Source organism: Poecile atricapillus, chromosome 1, assembly GCF_030490865.1.
Source record: "Poecile atricapillus isolate bPoeAtr1 chromosome 1, bPoeAtr1.hap1, whole genome shotgun sequence".
Taxonomy (NCBI): Eukaryota; Metazoa; Chordata; class Aves; order Passeriformes; family Paridae; genus Poecile; species Poecile atricapillus.
In genome coordinates this window covers 39,698,292-39,721,083 of record NC_081249.1, presented here as the reverse complement: position 1 = coordinate 39,721,083, position 22,792 = coordinate 39,698,292, and the positions used below count along the sequence as shown (strand labels likewise).

Below are 22,792 nucleotides of genomic sequence, written 5' to 3'. Positions count from 1 at the left end.
GAAGTATAAAACCTTACATCAGCAACATATAGCCTTCCAAGCTCATGGAAAGTACACTTCAGTGTAATTTATATATCTGCCTCCTTAAATAATAACTTTCATAATCCTAATTTATTCAAATAAAAACACCCAGTATGACTGCAGGTTAAAGCTCAGAGCTATCCTGAGACCATAAGACTGCTCAGGAAAAAAAGAGATCACCTAAATTAAGAAACATCATCATAGCTCGCTTTCTATTTTCTTTTTCTTGGTTGCTTTTTCTTTTTTAACTTTTCTTGAGCCCTACTGCCAAAGAAGTGGTTTTCCTGTGGGTAGCTGGAGAAAACACAAAAACTTCCAAAAGATCAATCCCTCACATTTAAAAGTTACTTTGCAGAGTTTGCTGTACATTGCCTGGGATTTGTGGATACCTATCAACAGTAAAACAAAAGTGGAACAAAATAGAATGTGGAAACTGATGGTATACATAGGCTACCTTTGAAAAAGGTATTATTTAAGAAGCATTCTATGATTTTTAAAGTCACAGAGCATGACAAATGACCAGATCCATGTACCAAAATTACCCATGCAGGAGAAATGCCATTCTTAAAGTAGCAGCTGGCTAAACAAGGATACAAAATATTACATTACAGGCAGGTGTTTCTTTTTGGATCAGCCTGTATGGGTTAAAAGAAGTTTCAAACCCAAAATGCTCATCACTGACCATCAGCAGGAAGTGATCTACTGTCTACATCTGCTTTGCTGGAGACTGAAGCAACTTCTACTATGTCTCAAGAGAAAGAAAAAATAAAATACAACAAAAGAACAACCTCTAAGAGCTCATAACCCTATTTTCAGGTTCATAACAGGAATTAAAAAATAATTTGGCTTAAAGGATGTATTACAGAAGAGAAACTTCTGAGTTGCTATTTTGAATATAAATGCTCCAATGGTTTTAATTTACTTTACTTTGTTAACTTTAACACAAAGAGAAGAAAAGAGGAGAGTTGCTGTGAAAGAGACGACCCAGATATTCAATACCAGCAGAGTACTGGCAGAATTAGCTTCTACCAGTTGAACAACTGGAATAACTGAGAAACACAGGAAACGTGAAAAAGTTTAAGGATGGCAAGAAAGTTGTGTGTATGTTTTGCAAAGGTCATATTTAGTGGCAAGAACTGAGGAGGAAGATAACCCAGCCATAGGAGCTAGACAGAAACAGCTTCAGCTAAAGCATCTTGAATAGTTTTAGATTCTTTAGTGTTTTGCGCATGAAGACCAGATGATTATATGCATTTTTGACTGACAGATCAGAGGCAGTTGTCAAAACTCAAGAACTGAAATGCATGTTACCATGAGCCCTGTCTATAGCACAGCAGTGGCTCTGCAATTTTATTTTCTCATCTGTAAAACTCAGACAATATTTTCCCACCTCAAGGTATTCTGAGACCAATAACAGTTAATGAGGTGCTTGGAAACACTGATCATGACAGTCAAGCTATTTGAGAGGTCAAATTTATTTTAAGATTAATAAATGCAACAAAAAAACAAACAATCCAAACCAATCACAAAAAAATTCTACTACAAAACCGCTTCATTTACTCTTGGTAGTTGACTTACAGATAAAAGGAACACGAAATAGGTAGGAAAGACAGACTGAGACAGACAGACAGATGTGTGTGCATCTATGTACTGAAGTGCAAAATACCATCTTGCTTAGTTTATGTTATAAACTAACAGCTATTGATAGAAAAATGAAAGCTTGGAGATGTATGTACTCACAAGGGTTAAACCTTCCCTAGGAAGTCTGGTTTTTCCCTACTGTCAGGTGCTCTACAATCACCCCTGAAGGAATTTCTCTCTCCTCATAAGGATATGAGGTCAGCTATTGTGAAATTTTCCTTCTAGAACCAACAAAAATAACAGAGCAGCTATAAACTCTTCTAAAAGAAAGCCCAATGCCTTGCAAGGCTTCCACTGGGGAAAAAAGAACCAAATCCAAACAACAGCTGAAAAGACAAGGCAAGAAAGAATAAAGAAGAAAAAAATTCCTCCAAACAAACACCATTTATATAAAGAAATCAAGTTAAGACTCAAAGAGTAATGCAAATGGGCAGTTTTCCCTGTAATTTTCCTCAGGAAAAAGAAGGCTAGGATAATACATTAGAGCAAATTATTTTGAAAGGCAGTGTTTAGTAAAAGTGAATTAGAAGGGGAAATTAAAAAAAAAATATTTTGAAGGAAACAGAAAAGTAAATGGGTTATAACAATGGAATAAATAATAATAATAAAACATGCCAGTGCTTAAAGAGCTGAGCAAAAATAATATTCTAAAAAATAATGAGCTACAAGAGCTGCATGCTTCTGATCCAAAAGTTATGGAAACAGGAAGTGGCAACTGTAGTACTACAACTGTATGCAGGTGCTGCAGCCCTGAAGTCCCCTCTGGAAGGAAAATGGACCATAAGCACTATAATAACTGACTGTAAAGAAAAATCTTCACACAATAAGAGGATCTAATTTCTTATTTATTTCTGAAACAAATTTTCATAGTCTCATGCAAATATGCTATTTGATGCTTACAACCCTTCCAAGGAAGCCTTCATTATATGCACCATAATCCTAATTAATTTCCAAGTACAGCCATAGCTGGAGCTAGACTATCACATGACAGATTTTTGTGTACATGTCCTAAATTGATTTCAAAGCAGTAACAGAAAGGATTAAGTCAGCCATCTAATTTGGGTGCTAAAAGCTTGTTAATGGGTTCTGACTGGATCCTTTGGTATGTTAGCTACTGTAGTAGATAGAATTCGGTTTGCTTATTCTCAGTTCATAAACTGCACTACCTTCAGGAGGAGTTACTAGGTCGGATAGATCCTCAGAAAAGAAAGGGAGAGCATTCCAGAGAATGGTCAAGGAGAAAAGTTTCAATACGCCAGGCTGTACCACATAGAAGAAAAAGTAAGGAAGTCACAAGAAGGAGTTTGGATTCTGAAACCTCACCAAAAAAGGTCACCAGTTTCAGTTTTTGGGTGATTTAACAGAAGTTTCTCCCTTACAAAACTCACAAATCAAACTGCAACCCACAACTCACAGATTTAACTGAAATAAAGTCTGCAAATGGCCTGAGGAAGAGTTACTGTTATTTTCTATTTGGTTCTATTGGATTTCATGCTCGTTTCTATCACACTTCTCTAAGAACAAAACTGAAAAGCAAGAACCATGGCAACACAGGAAGCATCCATGGACCTGCCAGTTCATTATAAACACAAACATCTTAAAATACATCCATTTCATCACTGCTACTAAGCTGGTTTTTAAGTCTAAAAATAAAAATAAAACTTGATTTCAGCATAACTAGATTTCTATATAAACGCTTTAACACTTACCTGAATGCAATAAACCAATACAAAATATAATGATTTAATAAAATAGTAAGACATGCTGCATTTAAAAAGCTATTAAGATTTATATAGGGAACTTCAAGACAGTATCTTGTTTCCTTCCAAAAACAGAAAATAATGAAGCTCAATAACCACACCTATTCACAAAACAGCTTCTAAGCTTTCCATGCACCACAAACTAACTGGAAGCTTCAATCCAATGCCTTACCTTTACTGAAAGTTCATGTGGCTAACTTATGTTTAGTACTTTATATCCCAAGTTGACATTTACAATATATATTACCTTGGCAATTTCAGGATAGTAGTTATCAAAACTACTTGATGAGCTTTCCAGTTTGCTTTGTTCATCATCTGAAATTATAAAACCTCATTTTAAAATAATTATAAAAATTCCAAAGTGCTCGCAAAACTCCATAGCAAAAGAATTTAATAGTTTTTATTCTCCTACCCCTTCAAAAATGACAACTGCATCATTTTGATGCAGTGATTTCTTGAAAGATACAACCAGTTACAAAAATCATTAAAGCAGCAGTTATTTCTAATCTTACCGGAACACATCTTTAATTTTAATTTTGATATCTGCATGGGGCAATCAGTGCACAAAGTTACATTACTCCTTCCACAATGCATTGTAACTTGATTTCAAAACAAGTTCCTTCTGTTCATTAGGTTCCCAGCTCTACTCACCAACAGTTACTGGATTTACAAAGCAGCCATTCAGTTAGCTATAAACATCTTGCAGTGTTAAGGTCAACTAAGGACCACAGATTGAAATGTCTTTCCCAGAGTTAGATGCTTCTCCTTTTCAGATTTGCTTTTGCTGCAAACATCACATTAGATTCTGACAGTCTTTGAAGACTGTGATATCTCATTTTAAACTCTAAGGATCCCTTCTGGTACTTTGTACTAGCTATAAAAAAACAACTTTCTCGAATAACTCCCAGGTTCTTTCGGATATGCATACAGTTGGTTTCACACCAGTTTTGCTCTCCATCCACTCTCAAGAGGAAAAGCGAATGAGAGGACATCTAGACTATCCTTTTGTCACTGAAATACTGGTGACATACATTGCATTCCTTAGATACTTGCCTTACCTATTCTTAAAGGGCTCTAACAGGATTCTACACCCAAGCTATTTCAATACTTGCAGGAAATATTTCTGGTCAAAGGAATTGTATTTAAATTTAAGCCCCACAATGTAACCATGATTTCTACCTACAGTGACCACAGAAAAGATTATTTCATTTTCAGCAGCATTTTACACATTTCAAAACAAGTCCATCGTGACTTTCTTTCCACCCTTAAACTGCCTCAGTCCTGATTTTACATTGTGGGTTCTACTTTTCTAGATTTAAATCAGTTGCATAATTATTTTTTGGACTTAAATCAATACATAACAGTACTCTTTTAATGCCCAGAAGGTCAAAATGCTCATCAGCTGAAGTGGATAGTAAAAAGGCCTGTAATTTTTATGACCAAGAGAAACAAAAAAAATTTAGCCACATTAAAGCCTTTCTTTCCAAAATGCATGTAAGAAGACATGGTCACGTAACATTAGCCTTGCTAGAAACCCTGCTTACCTTCATGAGACTCGCCATTTCTTTTTTCTTGCATTGCAGCCTCAAAGTTAAGCTGAAGGATTTTGTTCAGAGTGTTTATCCACTCTTCCATTTCAAGTTCACTGTCTGCAGCTAAAAGGAAACTACTCTTGTCTTGCATCTTGAGCTCAAATGCGAAACGTCTGACTTTATTGTTCTATAAGAAAATAAAAGACCTGTGTAGCACTTCGCATATTGTCTAACCACCATCAAAGGAAGTTATACATCTTTCAGGTATTCTATACAAAAATACAGTTTGATATTTTGAAAAAATGCATCATAATGACACTTCCTGCTCTCTGACATTTGACCTTTTGAAGTTATTTGTAGCACTGCAACAAGTGCAAGTAAGAAAGAGAACAGCCTGTCTTCCAGTTTCCAGTAATCATTATGCTTGCAATCATTTTATAAAAGCCCAAATAGCAATTCTTTATGTACTCAGATCACCTAGAAATGAAGCCAACTAAGGTCTACTGAAAAAAAAAAAAAAGGAAACCAAAAGTCCATATTATAGTTGAGTGATGACTGTTTGCAGACTGGGATTTTATACTGGAGGTAAAATTATATCCAAGATCAACCCCAAATGCCTCGATATAGTCAGTCATATAGATATACATGAATCTCTTTTTTCCTCAACCATTTCTGTCATCCTTCTCTGCACAATTTAAATCAGGGTTTCAAATGCTACTTAGCCTGACTCATATTTCTGGGAAAGAATTCAGAAGTCTTAAATGAAAATTCTATATTATCATCAATTTAGTTTTACAAATTGATAATGCACTAGATAAACGTTAAAATAAACAGTAAGGCAGACTTAATGGTTAGGAGATTTTTTGTTTAAGTTAAATTAAATGCCAAATTACATATTAGTTTCACTGTATCTCAAATTCTTCAATTAACAGACTAACTACTTGTTGACAAAACAGTCAGCATTCTACCAAAGTTGAGTTTCTGTCAAGCATACAAACAAAAGTGTGAACTTCAGACCTAAGGCAATCTTACTAGTTGAAATCAATTCTGAAATAAATGAAAAATCCTGAGAAAAGTAACCTCTCTGTTTCACAGTATAAAACCTTGACACGGGCAGTAGCTTTCACAGATCTCAGCTTTCACAAAACACTGAATTAGAGCAACTATGCCTATACATATGGCTGGATGTATGAATAGATACACTGCATATATGATGTGCTCCACATCTCTGATCAGAAAGGTCTCTATATAATTTAGTATTAAAAAACCCCTACAAAATGAAACCAAATTCAAAAACACCAAACAGAATTCCAGGAATTCTAGTCTCTTTATTTAAGTTTGGGGAAAAAAGAAATTCACACAAACCAAAAACCCCAACCGAACAGAAGCCCCCTATTGCACAAATTCAGCATTCCTCTTGATACAAGTTCTGATGAAGAAGCACATTCTGGTCTAACTTCACCCTATAAGTGAAGTCAGTATTTTTCTCTCAGGCATCTACTATCTTTGAAAAAAATAAGTAAGCAAATGCACTGAATGAACTCAGACCAGGAAAGTGTTATAGCAATGCAACAGGAACTAATCTCCCCTCACTAAAAAGACTGACTCTAAAATCAGAAGTTTCATTCTGAGAACAAGATCTTGTAAGCATAACTACCTATGAAAAACCATTTCTATTAATTCCATGTCAAACTACTTTTAAGTAATATGGCTGGGGTCCTTAGAAATATTTTCCTTTGTTTTCCTCTTCTGTTAAATGGAAGTGCAATTTATACTGTGTACATACCACTTTTTCCCATATGAGTTTTCAAATGCTAATTCAACACTAATAGTAAGTAACAGTAAAACAATAAGGTCACCCAGAAAGGATACAGGGCATAATACAAGATAATTAAACTACAAATCTGGAATAGGGACACTATGCATAATATTTGATAGTTTAAATCAGCATTTACTTGGCCCCCATCAAAAATTCAAGTGAAGAAAACAGTTATTTCCAAACCCCTTTATTCTAGCCACTGAATGACTACTTAGCTTCTTGGAAGTGAGCATTAACTGGTTTTGATTTTTCACATGATGCTAATCCATAACTAGTCTCAAATTTTTACATGCAGTTTTGAAGACCAGGTGCCAGGATGAACACTGAGGGTACTGTACAATACAGTATAGCATTAGAGACACAGCCAACTATAAAATTTCAAAGCATCCAAAGTACAGTTTTACTTAAAGATGACTGTATCAGCCCCACTTGCAGAAGAACAAAGGAACAGTAATACATTGTTTGTTTTGAAAAGCAAGCTTCTGGCAGAGTCTGAGGAAACTTGAGGTTAATTGGATTGAACTGACAGAATAGCAAGTATGGAACAGTATGAAAGTATGTATGAGGAAAAAGAGAGTTTCAGGTTTTAAATCCTAAAATGAAAGAACGGTTAGAGGTTAGAAGGTGCCTCTGGTCGTCATTTCATCCAACACTCCCTCCTCAAGCACAGCCAATTAGAGCCATTTAGCACAGGATCGTGGCCAGGAAGCTTTTGAGTATCTCCAAGGACGGAGACTCCACCACCTCCCTGGGAAACCTGTGCCAGTGCTCAGCCACCATCACAGTGACAAACAGTTCCCTGATGTTCAGAGGTAACTCTTGTGTTCCAGGTCGTGCTTGTTGCCTCCAGCCCTGTCACTGTCACTGGCATCACTGAGCAGAGCCTGGCTCTGTCCTCTTTGCACCCTCCCTGCAGGTATTTATATACATTGATGAGACTACATCCACGTTTAGGAACCACTTTTATGTTTGTTGGCTTGTTTTAAAAACACAAATTCATTTCAGTAGAGTTGGCCAGAATTGTATCTCTAAGGCAAAATAATTCCTGTAAAATTATATATAGAGCTTGCAACATGATAAAATGTATTACAGTTATAAGATTTTCATAGGAGTTACCTATTAAAGTATCCAAACTATACTACAATATTTGGGGGAAAAAAATCCTCTGTAAAGCTGCTTTATCTCTTTGTGTAAATCTTCAAACAAGTTTATACTACAAAAATATTATGTAAGCAATACATTATTATTAAACTTTGCCTATTTCTGTACAAGTTAAAGAAAACCCGAAGACCCACGGGGTTTTTTCAGGTATGCTGTGCCTGTTACATGCTGAACAGTTACATGCTGTACTATAAATACATAACAGAATCACAAAAAAAAAAAGAAAAACAATCTTTTCTTTGGCACTTGCTACTGACAAACATTTTACCACAGCCCTTAACTTTTCAAAATAAAGAAAAGGACAGAAAAGTAACATTAGAAAGGTCAAACAAAAGCATCTGGAAGGGTGTTTGAATTCGATACAATTCCTGCAACAAAAATCCCACACAAGAAGCTATGAAAAACATTACAGCTCATGCAAGCACAAAATCGAACTGAAATAAACTTCAATTTTATGCTGTCATTACTTTGCCAAGTTTGGGGTTCTTCATGCATTTGTCTTAGAATTTGGTTTGCTAAATACTTGACATCAACTAGTAATTTCTCTTCTTTTCAGAAAGATTTCAAAAATTCAGTCTCCCACCCTTTGAAATCATGTTCACTTGCTTTGGCAAGATATAGCCTATTTGTTCCTCTGCATAATAGGTACTTATCTACATTCAACAACACTAGCCTATATTTTAAATAAAAGTTCCCTAATCTATATTTTAAATAAAGTTTCCCTTGCTAATAAATAAAGAATTAATTGGCAAACAGGCAGAATAATTATAATTACCTGAACCACTCCCATGCATGAATCTAGAAATATTGATCCTTTAGGTTCTTTTGATATTTTTTCATCTTTGTAGAAATTGAGATTATAGGATCCATCACCAAGTTGGATTAAGTGGAAAAATCTTCTTTTAAATGACTAGTGAAAATAAAGGAGGGAAGAAGAACAGTGACAAAACTAATATTAATTAGCTTCGTATTATATACTCATAAGTGCTATTTACACAGTAGTTTATAGAAAAAATGCTTTTATTTATAGACAACATAATCAGTATCTGCAGAAAAGGAAACAGAAACCATGAATGAAAAAAATTAACTTATGATATCTGCAGCAGGGTTTTATTATATCATCTGACAGTATTTTTGACCTATTGAAAACTGACTGTATAATTTACATAAGAGGCAAATTAAAAAATCATAGTTTTATATAAAATACAAGAATACAAACAAATAATGCCCCCTTCCCCCCACATTACACAGTCCCTTTTCCACTAAAATCACACCAGGGTACAGTTATGGAAATTTAACTCCTCCCACATACTAGATTTTTCATGGCTTTTTTTTCCTGATTTACATATAATAAAATAAAAGCAAGGTTTCAGATACATGAAGTACATGCAAACTTCCCTCTTTCTTTTCATACAATTTTTTTTAGAACTAAACCACATACCACAAATTGACCTCTCCAAGGCACAGGGATATTTAATATCATTGTTCAGTTATTCTGTCATATGTAAGATATTCTTAAACTTACTCTCATTGTCACACTGATTGCACTGTTCATGTTGCCTTTGTACAGCCATCCTTGTTTTGTTATTCCACCCTTCTGAGACCCAAGAGATGCTGCATCCTGGAGATGAAAGGAATACAGGGAAAGGAGGAAAGAAAAAAAGAAATAAAAAGGTAAACTTTTGCATCACAGCCCATGTAGTATTTATCAATAATTTCAGAAGTCATTTTAGAAGCTGGAATAACTATGTTCATAACATAATGATAATAATGATAATAATGATAAATGATAATAATGATAATAATGATAAATGAGTCCCTGCTGAAATTCTATAGCTTTTCCATTATTTTATTTAAAGACCTGGGATGAGATTGACCTCATCTAACTTTTAATATGTAATCTGGCCACTTCTACAGGCTTTATCTACAGCCACCAGGATGATCCAGCCTATAGCTAAATGTTAGTCAAGACAAATCCCAATGAAACAGGGGAATGAACAGTCAAAACTTAAAACATTTCCTTACATTTACCTTGGAACCCTTTCCACAGAGTGTAAGAATTGTTACCAATTTCTATTGCCAAAAAGAACAATGCCAACACATTCTTATCCAAAACTTCAGTGGAGATTTATCAAACCATTTTGCTTTACATAAAGTATTTCAAAGACATTACTTTCTTAAGAATTTACAGAGAATTAATTCTTGAATTGGATCTGCCCTTTTACAGATCAGAATCAAAGCTTTGCAGAGAGAACAAGACTGAACTTGGCAGTGACAGCAAGTTCACAAACAGCAGATCCAATACAAGCATCACACATCACACCCACTGCCTGTACACCACATCCATCTGCCAGTGCAGAGAACTGAATGACTGCATCAAAAACCTTAGGATGTTAACAACTACCAAAAAGCAGCACTCTGCTATCAAAACAGATCAAAAAGACAGATTTATAACTGCCACAGAATAAATATTAAATCACCAGTTCCAAGTAATCTTTTAGAGTACTACAAAGCTGACATTACCATGGTTTCCAGTTGATGTAGCCCATTTTGAAACAAAACTGTTAATGAATTAGACATGTAGGAGGATTTTCATCCATCTAGAGGAGAAATACTCCTGGTAATTTTTACTGAAACATTCAGAATTAGCTGAGCATCCAGCTGAAAACAAGAATCACAAAACATCCTTGAGGTACCTCAAGTACTTTTTCTAATTCCTTTTCTTGGCTGTTAAGAAAACATGCAACAAAAACTGATTACTTAAGGGGGAGAGAGTCACTAGTTCAACAACTGAACATTAAACCAAATCTTGGAATAATATGAATTTGTTTCTGGAACTGAATCAAGGAACATTCTGTAAAAAGTTACTAGGTAATTTATTTACAGCTTATTCAGTCTGTCTAGCTTGCATACTCATAAGCACAGGAACATGTGAACTTCAAAAAACTGTGAACAGAAGGCAAAAGATGCATCAATCTGACATTTTAAAATTTATAGTCAGCTTGGTACTATTGAAGTTAGGGCCAGTAAGGATGACATGGTCATCAGCTATCAGAGCATCTGATATAATGGCCCAAAGGCATAGACCAGAAATACTCAGTAAATTTTCATTTGTCCTAAACAGTTTCACTGTCCAAGCAACACAGTCACCTTTTTTTCATATTTTCAAGTCATTACCCTCCACTGCTGTTCTATTACCCACATAATTACTTTTCTTGTACAAGAATAATGACACAAACACAACTTAAAACACTGGGTTTCCAAATATGACTCTATATGACTCCTCACCTCCCCTGGCAAGAGTTATTCCTAAGGAAAGGGTTGGTTTAAATCACCTTTACAAGTATAAAGTGATGTGTAGATAAGTTATAGCCAAAACTTGGCACAAAATGCTTTTCTGCAATTGCACAAACCATGTGCATAGGATCATCTCACATGACTAAAATCCATTCATTACCTGTGTTAACAAAAATTAAGATTTAGCTCTATTAAGACTCCAGTTCCCAGTCTCTGAGGGGAACAATTTCCCAACTCTGTTGAGCTGCATGCTGTTTTCTAGCAATAAAACTGAGCATCATTTAGGCCTCTCTAGTTACACCATTTCTCTCTGTCAGCCAGAATTCCTGCCTACAGAGCCAAAAAGCTACTGAATCTTTCCAGCTGACCATCTGTTAATACAAAGAAACCCAGGATCCAGTTGTTAACACACAACTCTCACACTGAAAACATACTTCCTGTTTCCAACTGGTAAGGTAATTTCCTCACTTTTATCATTACTGCTGCACACTGTGCTGCACTTTTTAAAGTGATCTTTCCCATAAACTTGGCTCCAAAGTTTACTTCAACAGCAACTGTTTCAACAAAAACAATCCTGTATCTTGATCCCATACTGGACTGAAAAATTCCATTTGCAGACATCAACCTGATGGCCTGATAGCCCAAATTAGTTTTTGATAGGGTTAATTTTCCTTTTTATTAATGCATGATTAAACTAATCTTTGTCTGATTTTCCACCAATTTTTAATAACTTGTAGCTTTTTGTTTTCTATCATTCTCTTAATAAATCAGTTTTCTTCAAACACAAACAAAAGCAAAACAAAAAGACCAAACAACTTTCAATCTGAGGTTTGCATCTGTGCTTTTTGGCACAGATGAGGAAGAAACACCTCTTGCATTAAGTCTTCCCTTGATGAAAGAATTTATGGTCCCCCCCTACTCTATTGTCCCACTAACTTCCCTTTTCCTCCTAGCATGTCTCTTTCTTGTGTTTATTTTTCAAGTTCCTCAAAGAGCAGCAGACCTGTCCTCCAGTGATTGTACTTCTGAAAGAAACCCTGTTCCTGCCTGTTCTTGCAGGACCCAGGCAATCCTCTCTACTTACACTTCCTAGTAAAACACATACTACCTGCTAATAGCCAAATTATAGTTTTTCAGTGTTTAACTGACTCCACTCATAATGTATTTCCTGGTAAAAATTATATATCCATTTAATTTTTTAGTGTTTAACTCAGTTTTCTAAAACACTTCTGTTGTCAGAAATATTATCACAGTAAATAATTCCAAGTCTTTTAAATGTCAGTATAATAGTAATCATAATTATTCCCACCCTACAAATCGGAAGTTTTGGATACAGATGTATGAAGTTATTTGTCCAAATTTCATAGGGCAGATTAATAGCAATGCTGGGTAAATGTCAGCCTGGGACACTCTGATTGGGAATATGTCTACTCAGATTAATTCCCCAAACAACTTCTTCATATTTAATCCTTTCATTTCATATGCAGCAGTTCTGAGTACCAGGAATTTAGAAGCAAAGTAATTGTCATGAGGTAAAAACCACAAAAAAGAAAAATTATTTTATTTTAATTCTTGTTTGAGATGTAAGAGTTTAAGTACCTGTAAGAAAAAGTAACAGGGGCACTTAAAAATGTGTTTTGAAACAGGGTGTGGTAAAAAATAAATAAATCATGAAAACAACAGGCAGTTGTTGAAAAAAGTCTTTGGCATTTGAAATAGCCTTGAAAATTGCTTGATGCTATACATCTCTTCTTTCCCTAAGTCAATGACACAAGAGAAAATATCTCGGAGTTTTGGTCAATTTTTTATGCTTTTGTTTGTATGATAGTTCTCCAAGTCTTATCCTATACTCAAATTTGTGATGAACTGATTTTGGCTCACACTGTATGCTACACTGTCATGTAGCATGTTGAAGTGTGTGTGCTGTTGTTGTGCTGGAACAGATTCACTTATGATTTTACTTAATTCCACGATTAAACTGCAGGAAACACTTCTCTCTGGAAACCTGTCTACATAGACAGAGTATAAAACAGATTTTATGACAGCCGAAGGATTATATGTCACCAAGTACCAAAGCTTCAATTTTATTATCTGTCAAAACTTTTTCTAACTCAACTGACAGACCTCAAAGAACAAGGTTATTTGAGAGGAGACAGGTAAAATAACTAATTTGTTTCCCAATAAGGTGGTTCAAGCTAATCTCTGTTTTCACATACAGACATCAACAATTAACCAAACTCACAATCTCTACATACCCAATATATACATACTTTAATGAAAACAAAAGAAAGTAAGGAATTGCTATTATCTCACCTCATCTTTATCTGCTTCTTCATCCACTTCATATAAATGAACAGGAAGCTTGTCTGGCTTTGTGCCTTTACTACAAAAGAAAAAGCTTCTGAAGTACTAGGAATTTTGTGATTAGTTACATATTTTATTGGTGCAAAAATTAAGATGTCCTTTTCCTTCCAAAGAGGAAAAAGCACAGGAATATCTAAGTAAAAACATGTATTTTTCATTAATTCTATATCTTAGAAAGCAATTTTTCTCATTTGTACATCTGGCCACCACTTCACTTTTGTTCTGCTTGTCACTGTGCTACTGTGTAATTGAAGAGAACAAATGCCTTCTCATTCACTGCATTCCTAATACCTTATGAGTAAGAATTCATACCTGCAACCACTGGCTCCTTGCAGGAGAATGCATTTTTTTTAATTCTTATTGTGGTTTCTGTTCAGGGCAAGTGAAAAACAGGTACTGACTTGTACAAAACCTGTGAGTAGATCAGAACTCTCCACAAGGTAAAGTAACTACTTCTTAGCCAATAGATGCAAGAGAGCAATTAGGAAAGACATAGGTCCTTCCAGAGTTGGGGTATTCAGAGCATTTAGATTCTCTCAGACATTCTGAATTAAGGGTCTAATCTCTATACTCTTCCTAGAAAATTTTGAAAAACTGGAAAAACATTTCTCTAGCAGATGGTTTAGAAAGTTTGTAACAGATGTCAGTTAGGCTTTGAGTCATCCTGTGAAAACCTGCTCTAACCATCTCAGTTAGGCTCTATTCCCCAAGCTCCTAAAGGGAGTTCCAAAAGCTGCCTTTGAAAACAGGATATTACCATTTTAGGTTCATCTAAACATCAGCCTGTTTTAGTTATCATACTTAAATTCACACTGTCAGTGATACAACTGCCTGTTAATAAGGCAATGTTATTACAGTACCCTCCCAGAAAATGATTTAACATGGTGTTATACATTCAAATTCATCAATTCCATCCAACAAGTCTATATCATCTCTACTGACCATTAAACCTGGATATCGCATATTTCAGTTTACACATATTAACATACTTCTCTAATAAATAAGTCTGTATTAAATGCAAAGTTCCTCCACAATTTCAATTTATCATACCACTAAATAACTAAATAACATACTTACTTTGGAAGCTGTCGAAACTCTCCCGAGTAATCTTCATATCTATAGTTAACAATATGCCAGTCTGAATTGTAGGTTTTGATACACTGTTTAAATGAAAACCAAGTATCAACATTAACTGCAAGAAGATTAAAGGTATTCAATGGACACAGCACAAGAAAACCTCTTAAGATATGTCTGTTTATGAACAATTATGGTTTCATATCTCTGAAAATGCTGTACACTTCCTTTCTTTTGCAATAGTCTAATGCAACATAACTTTTTGGAATAAGTTATATGTTTCAACGCAATGTTATCATCTGCTAGACATGTACTTAATAAAACCAGAAAATGGTGAATGCACTCAGCATCTGAATTAACCATCTTCAGTCGTCCAGAAAGTTAAACCAGCATTTTGCCACAGCTGAAAACGTGGCCAAGCCTTTAGGAATCTCAGTTGAAGCTGAAAACATGGCTGAGCCCTTAGACAATTCAGCACAAAAACAGACACCTTATTAAAATAGAATATTCAATTGTGCACATACTGATACAGAAAGCCAAAAACATCTCTTCCTTGAATTTATACTTCCAGTGCAATTAAATTAATACTTAAATTGAAACTGTATGCTTGCAGTGGTTGAAAAGCAATTATGTCATTAAGTTCTGATCTAGATCACAGGAAATACCATTTTACTCCACCCATATTGTTACAACATAAAAGTACTGATTTATCTTGGCTTTGAACAAAGTAACATAAAACTGACAAAATCTGTTGACAAAAACCATTCCATGCAAAATTTTATGTTACACAATAAACCTACTTATACACAAACACAGCATCCAATAAACCATAAATATTTTCTTTATATTTCAAAACATGAGTTTAGTGCCTGCCAAGCAATTGTTTCAGCAGAAACTCATTAAACTTCATGAATTACCTCTAACAGTCCTCCCTCCTCTTGTCTATCCTCTTCAAATTTATCTCAGAAATGTTTAGGTTAGGTATTAAGGGTATGTATCAGTGTGGATAAATCACTTTGATGTAGATTCAGCTATCTGGAGCTCCTCCAGTCTTATTGGAGTTACAACAGACTTGTTTCAGATGTTAAAATATCGCTTAAATCATATCAGTAGAAAACCAGTAGATAATACCAAAAAAAAGGAAAAACAATTGAACCTTTAATTCCTTAAAGGCTTCAAGAAGACAATAAATGAAGAGCAATCTCACAAAAGCAAAGGAATGCCAACATAAGCAAACAGTTCTGAGAAACTTCAGGGTTGAGGATGTTTCTTCTACATATAGCACACAAGTTGAACTGTCATAATGAATTTTGGCCTCCACAAGTGTTACAGATACCTCTGTTCCAGCAATCTCTACAAGATTACCATGAACAAAGTAAGAATGGCTGGTGTGAGACACTTTATCAGAAAAAAAAAGTCACAATGATTCATTCCAGATATACTAGTGGATCCAATATTATGTATTGAAATCACCCACGTTCATCTGGAAAAGCCAAAAGCATAATGAGGGTGGGGGAGAACCATCTGCAAAAGCCAATGAGGCAAACAAAATAATTAAAAGCTATTCTGTAAAACTTCTTTTCCAGCCACCAATGGAAAAAATACTGGGTTTTAATACTGGGTTTTCCTGGAAATTTTGCCTTGAAATAATTGACAAGTGGCAAGAAATATTTAATTCTTTTTCCAGGGCTTATTTTTCTGTTTGTTCTAAATGGTAAAGGAAGGAGAAGAAAAACAAGTCAGGTATAATATTGTTATTACACACAATCACATGCAACTTCAGTATTACCTCAGTTACAAACAAGCTCTGAGCCTCTTTCTCTGCATTTTCAGGAACCGTTGAACGAATGTATCGACTCTGCCGCTGCAATAATGCTGTCTGATAAACAAAAGCAATTAATCAAACTTGCAATTAAAGGGAAGATGACACATTATGGCCACACTCAGTTACACTACTATAATGAAGAAAAGCTCAGCAGAAAACATCCTACGAATATGAAGTTTCAGAATAACCATTTAATGCTTCCATTCAAGTAACATGTTCCTTTTTTCACAATAAGGGCAAGACTGGAATCAGTGAGAAACAGATGCCATAGGACAGTTTACCACTATATTGTCAATATGTGAAAGAAAATACTAGAAAATACTAGGAAAATATAGTTCGACCATGACAACGTAACTCCAACATTTTGAAGACATTAATGTAGTGTTATTACTACACATATAAACTATTATTCAAGGAAGGTAAGAAAACCACACCAAAATGAAAGAGTAATTTAATTGCAGAACAAGTGACAAAAAGTAAGACTAGCACTAAACTGCAGGTTTAGAGAGAAAGTGTGGATCACTGAAGTATATATGCACTTCAGCCTACCAAGTCAGGACTTATTCCTATCGTATGCCAGAACTCAGAGAGGCACAGGAAGGCTGCCAGAGAGCAGAAAATCTCTCTGTGACCATGAAATTCTGCTTCTCGGACCTGTGCTGAAGTAAGCCTTAGGATACTTTACATTTGTAAAGTGAAAAAGATGAAAACTTAGCAAAATCTCCTGGACCACAAATGAAAACAAGCACACAGCAATATAACCTGTTTTTACAGTATGTGGAAAAGAATCTCATTGCTTAGGCCATCAAAGGTGAATGAGAGTTTACACAGCCAGGGCCTTGAAGGGAGTTGTGGTCCCTCACCTGTTAGTTACACTCCACACATCCAGGAAGGATCAGATAAAAATGTGACAAGAGAAAGCTCCACATGTAATGTTGAAAAACAAAGGGCATGTAAGTAAATTACCTTATCTCTGTTAGGAGTTTGATCCATAAAGTGATTGATTATCTTAGTCATTACCAAAGCCTCGCTCCATTAACTGGGGAAGGTATTTAAGTAAGAATATTCAATTACAGGAAAGATTGAAAGGGGGAAAAAATAAATCCCGTAGTCATGGAGAACTCATTCATATAGTCCAGAGCACAAAAAGTGACAATGCTCCTTGGGTGGGAGAGATGGGGAGGTATTAAAAACAAATACCACAAACCCCAAAATATTTCATGGGACCAATAAACCTTGGAAACTACAGTTTAAAAAAACCAAACAGACAAAAAAAAAAAAAAAAAAAACCCTGCAAGAAGATATACATTTATATGCTAACAGCTTTAAAAATGAAGTTTTCTTAACTAGAAATATCTTCAAACGATATTAAGTATTTGTTCTCACAAGCTATGAAAATAATAAAAACTTCTATTAGGAGTAGCAACCTACCTTAAGACCAGAATTTCTAGATACGATTCCAGTGAAACAGTATGATATTTGATGAGAAACTATTTATACTTTATATAATAAATAAATATTATATGCAGTATTTATATATATTCTATAATATATATATTATAGAATATATATAACTGTATTCTATAAGCATACAATTATAGTGTACTTTCCAAAAAAAAAAAATACTATTTCAAGAAAAACCAGAGACTAAGGTGGCTTCTTATGAGACACTTTTCATGGGAAATCCATGAACTCATTGATATAATTTTAATACTGTAGCATAATTTGGTAAACAGAATTTGCTGAACATACTTTTAAAATGTCTGCTGCTGTTACCCTGCTACACAACTATCAAAACAATAGTAAGGGCTTTTTTCTAGTTGTTCACACATAAAAAGATTTTTATCTTAGTACTGTATCAATATCAGTGACAAAACAGAATAACCTGACTTGTCAATTTTGTTCATATTAGTAATTGTCTTAATGCATCCATCTCCTCCTCAGCACATCCAGTAGCTGCAGTAGTGCATCAAAGAGCCAGGAAATGCAATGAGTGAGATACTGCGATTTAGACAAAATTCCTAAAAATAATTACTTAAGCAGTACCACTATATTTTAAAAGCAAGCATGCATACAAATACACCTTATATTCCAAAAGAAAAATAAGGAAAGGAAGGATTATCTTCTCAACAAACTGTCTTCACAACTACATTGGTTGTACTGTTCTGTAGAAATGAAACTGTTCAGCTCTCTGGGTTTGAGTGATCATTTGATTTATGGCAGCATCAGGAACTACAAAGTGTTCGTCTCATGCTCTCAAAGAAAATTAATAAATCCTTTTGGTGACTCTGCTGCCAAAACTAAGGAAGGCCACTTGTAACATGAGCCAGGACTCATACACACTTACTGAGGCACACAGTTAACAGACTCTTACTGACACAACTTTCTGACTGAGACCCAGGGATTTAGGATATGTTGAGGTCTCAGAATAGGCCACAGCAGCAAGAACATTTCACCAAGTCAACCAAGGAGTACTCGCTACCCGAACCTGGTGGACTATGGATAGTGAACCTCTCCACAAGGAGTGCAGACTGCAATGGATATTTTTTCTGTCACGAGGTTGTATTTCCCAGTGAGACTGTTACCACAGGGGCTTATGCTCCAGATGTAGAGACAGAAATTTTTCTAAAAGACTCAGTGGAAAAGATGGCAAGCTGTGAAATCCTGCCGTTAAAACAGCCATGTGTCAGAAGTGACTTCATCTTTGCATGGGAAGTGTCAGATCCTTTGTATGGGAAGCGTCAGATCCTATATTATAAAGTTATTTCCAAACTAAATCAATTTATAATAGTTGGCTAAAGACTTAAGGAAAAACACAAACTAGATTTCAAAGAGAAAAAGTAAGAGAGAAATTACTTTCAAATTTCAAAAATTCAAAATTAGTTATTTGACTAGTTTAATTTATGCTTTCTAAAATGAGGATATTACTTTTTATAGGGACTTTTTTTTGCTTTTCTTGTACCAAAGATGTGCCTGCTCATAGAATGACCTGGATTTAGTTTTACTTCTGCAAAGCTGGCATAATATCTATTTTCAGAAGTACTTAACTCGCATTAAATAAAAGCTAAGAGCTTTAAGTGAAAGTGTGTTAAATCCATATGGCTCAAACCCAAAAATAACAAAGGTGAAATGATGTCTAAGCTACGCACCAAACTGCCTTCAAAACAACACTGCAATAACTTTGCGAAGACAAATTTAATATGGGTAGGAAAGCACCCACATTTTATTTGCTCCAAGCATATTTAGCCTGCATTTGCATTATTTGACAAGACAAAGGGGAATGGATTCAAACTGAAAGAAAGCAGGTTTAGATGAGCTATTAGGAAAAAGTTCTCTACTGTGAGGGTGGTGAGGTACTGAACAGTGGAAGCTGTGGATGCTCCATCCCTGGAGATGTTCAAGGCCAGGTTGGACGAGGCTCTGAGGAAGCTGGTCTAGTGGAAGGTGTTCCTGCCCATGGCAGGGGGTTAGAAAAAGATGGCTCTATAATTTCCTTTAAAAATTGAGATAGTACTCAAAAGTTAGGTATTTTGAAAGAAAAGAAAAAAAAGGTATTTAGGTAAAGGGTGACTTACTGCCACACACTAGTACTGCTTTGGGTTAAGGTTTCTTTAAATAATTTACCCACTGTGCTGTTAACATCAACATCACAAATTTTGCAGTCATTGAGCATAAGACTTTAACGTGATCACCGCCACAATGAAGATGGCCTGTTTTAAACTAATGCTATGTAGTTATGAAGCCATTTCATTATTGAGCAAATTACTGAAATTCAGGCGAGAAATTTACAAGCCATGAAGAGGCACAAACTTGGATACAAGAGTATCCCATGGATATGGGATTCATTCACTGCTACAAAGGAGATGGCTCTTCCCACTAAGAGGCTGGAAGAGGGATAGCCTTGAAAAATTGGCAGCATTGCAACTGAGAGTAGCAAGAACATTAACAGAGATGTTCCAATGGGTGGCAGAAAAGTGGTTCTATCATCATAATTAACAAACACATTGTATAGGCACCACAATGAAAAAGAGGACAAAAATGCAGCTAAAAAGGAACAGACTATACAAAGCATGAAGAAATTTAGACACCCCACTTACTAAGAATGAAAGCAAACTCAGTGATGCCAACATCAAAACATATCTCCAAACACAACATGTCTGCCCCTACAAATGTGTTGAGAACAGGGTAGGGAGTAACCTGATAAGTGAATTCAGTGCAGAAAACTCAGAGCTTGAGATTGTGAAAAGCAGCTGAAGCAATCTTCAAGTGGTAAATTAAAAAATACCCAAGATATGGAAACGAAGTTGCTGATTAAGAGCTCTTCTGGTAACTACAGAAAAGCAAATCTTGCTATTATTTAGATATAATGGCATGAAGGGAAAAAAAAAAAAAGAAAAGAAAGAAAAAAATTACAAGCCTATTTTTTGGATTTGAAGCTCTGCACAAAGCTGAACAGAAATCATATTCTTCTGAAGAGTAAATGAACTAACTGCTACCAAACCTATACAAAATGAGAGAAAACATGTTTCGTAACCTCGGCTAATCACATCTGGGACAATGGCAAATGTAGTTAAGTGGAAATCTGGAAAGGTTCCTGTAGCCAGATAGCTGGCTGAAGAGCAATCCTTCAAACTTCATGCGTTTTCCAAGACTGGAGCATTTTCCTCTCCATCCTTGGTCAAATGTTTCTTTGGTAGTGATTTGAGCTTAGAGCTTCTTCTGACAGCATGTTTAGAGAACAGTCATAGCAGAACAGAAATAATTCTTTTTCCCCTTTGTGTTGTTTTTTTCCCCTCTTTCCCTGACTAGACAATTTTCATCAGGAGGAAGAGGAGAGGAAAGCTATATGTGATCCAAAAAAAAGCCAATTGCTGTGCTTTTTCATTTCTGATATGGACTAAAAATTAATATTGGTTCTCCTTTAATACTAGCTTCTCACACCTAATAAATTAAACTTTGGTTTATCTAACTGCATTTCCTGACAAAGAAAAAATCCAAATCAAGCACAAATATTTATTTTCAGTTTCTCTCTAAACGATTTAAACTTTAACAGAAATTCAGTGTTGGTATCAATGGTGCTTTTTTGAAAACATACAGCTTCCTTTGTAATCTTCCAAAAATTCTAGAAGTGATATCTAGTACTGCAAGCTAAGCATTTTCTGTGCCATTTTAAGTGCTAGTTTTAGGGCCATGCTGAACAAAATAGCCTTACGCTTAATGTCATTATAAATTAACACTGCTGGGCTTCCTTTCCAGGCAAAGGTTTTTTAGATTGCAATCAATTTAACCTAAGTGTGAGGAAGAACTTTGTAAAGATAAAAACTGAATGTTCTAAAAGGAAATCACTTGAACAGGTTTCTAGACAATGGTAGGCGTTTCCACCTATAAACAGTTCTAAGTGTGTTTACAGGTAGTTCTAAATGCTCTAGCTTGTATTTTAAATTTTTCTTGAGAGGATGAGGCCAGTATCAAACATTTGAGCTATGGCTTACCCAAGAGCTGCTCACACACTGAGTGACAGCCACAAGTTAAGAGGAACTAAAAAATACATGCGAAGCTGAATGGCAAACACAGAAAATACACGTTGGTTTTTTTTTTAATTATTCAAATGATACTGGCAACTATATAATGACTAATGATTTCAAATCTGTAAATATGGGTATGGAAAACTGAACAGAGTTAAAAGGTTTAACTTTCATATAAAAATAATAAGCACTTAAAGGTTTTCTGTTCTCTGACTTGGGAATATTTTCTTAATACATTGAATGACAGATTTAAATGCTCTGTGTTGCTGAAAACAAGTTAGATAGATCAAAGTAGTACAGAAGAGTTATGTGTACAACAAAAATATTTGGAATTAATTTGTGCCAGCAAATCTTCCAAGGAAATAGAAGTTTGATAGTACCATTTTATACAAACTGTACAAACCAGTCTTCATGTAAATCACATATAAAATGAGACTGCCAAAACTGGGGGAACACAGAAAATTTGTTCAGATACTATACTGATGAGGGATAAAGAAACAGAAAAATGGACCATATTCCAAAACTGTGACTACTTGAAGGAAATCTTCTGATGTAACAGACACTTTAATGACTGCCTTGATGAAATTTGACCACAGAATCCAAACAAAGGATGACAAAAGGCATTACAATTTATGACAAAATTCGGTTATCCCTTTTGAAGGGATAATTTTTTTTCTCAGAGACTGAGAACTATGGAGTAGCTTCATTCATAGAGGTCTGAGGGTAAGAATTGCAGATCACTAGAAATAGCAGTTAAACACTTCAGGCATACC

General features: G+C 35.1%; 1 protein-coding gene across 4 annotated transcripts in view; it reads right to left on the bottom strand.

Moving 5' to 3' along the window:
* DOCK9 (dedicator of cytokinesis 9) overlaps nucleotides 1–22,792 on the bottom strand; it is a 110,762-nt gene that overhangs the window by 49,840 nt on the left and 38,130 nt on the right. For all 4 annotated transcript variants that reach the window (XM_058855623.1, XM_058855633.1, XM_058855614.1 and 1 more), the window contains exons 3-9: nucleotides 16,459–16,548; nucleotides 14,673–14,755; nucleotides 13,545–13,614; nucleotides 9,460–9,555; nucleotides 8,710–8,844; nucleotides 4,967–5,141; nucleotides 3,670–3,737 (exon numbers count right to left, since the gene is read on the bottom strand). In XM_058855623.1, the coding sequence (XP_058711606.1) occupies nucleotides 3,670–3,737; nucleotides 4,967–5,141; nucleotides 8,710–8,844; nucleotides 9,460–9,555; nucleotides 13,545–13,614; nucleotides 14,673–14,755; nucleotides 16,459–16,548 (717 nt within the window). The remainder of the gene's footprint in view (nucleotides 1–3,669; nucleotides 3,738–4,966; nucleotides 5,142–8,709; nucleotides 8,845–9,459; nucleotides 9,556–13,544; nucleotides 13,615–14,672; nucleotides 14,756–16,458; nucleotides 16,549–22,792) is intronic.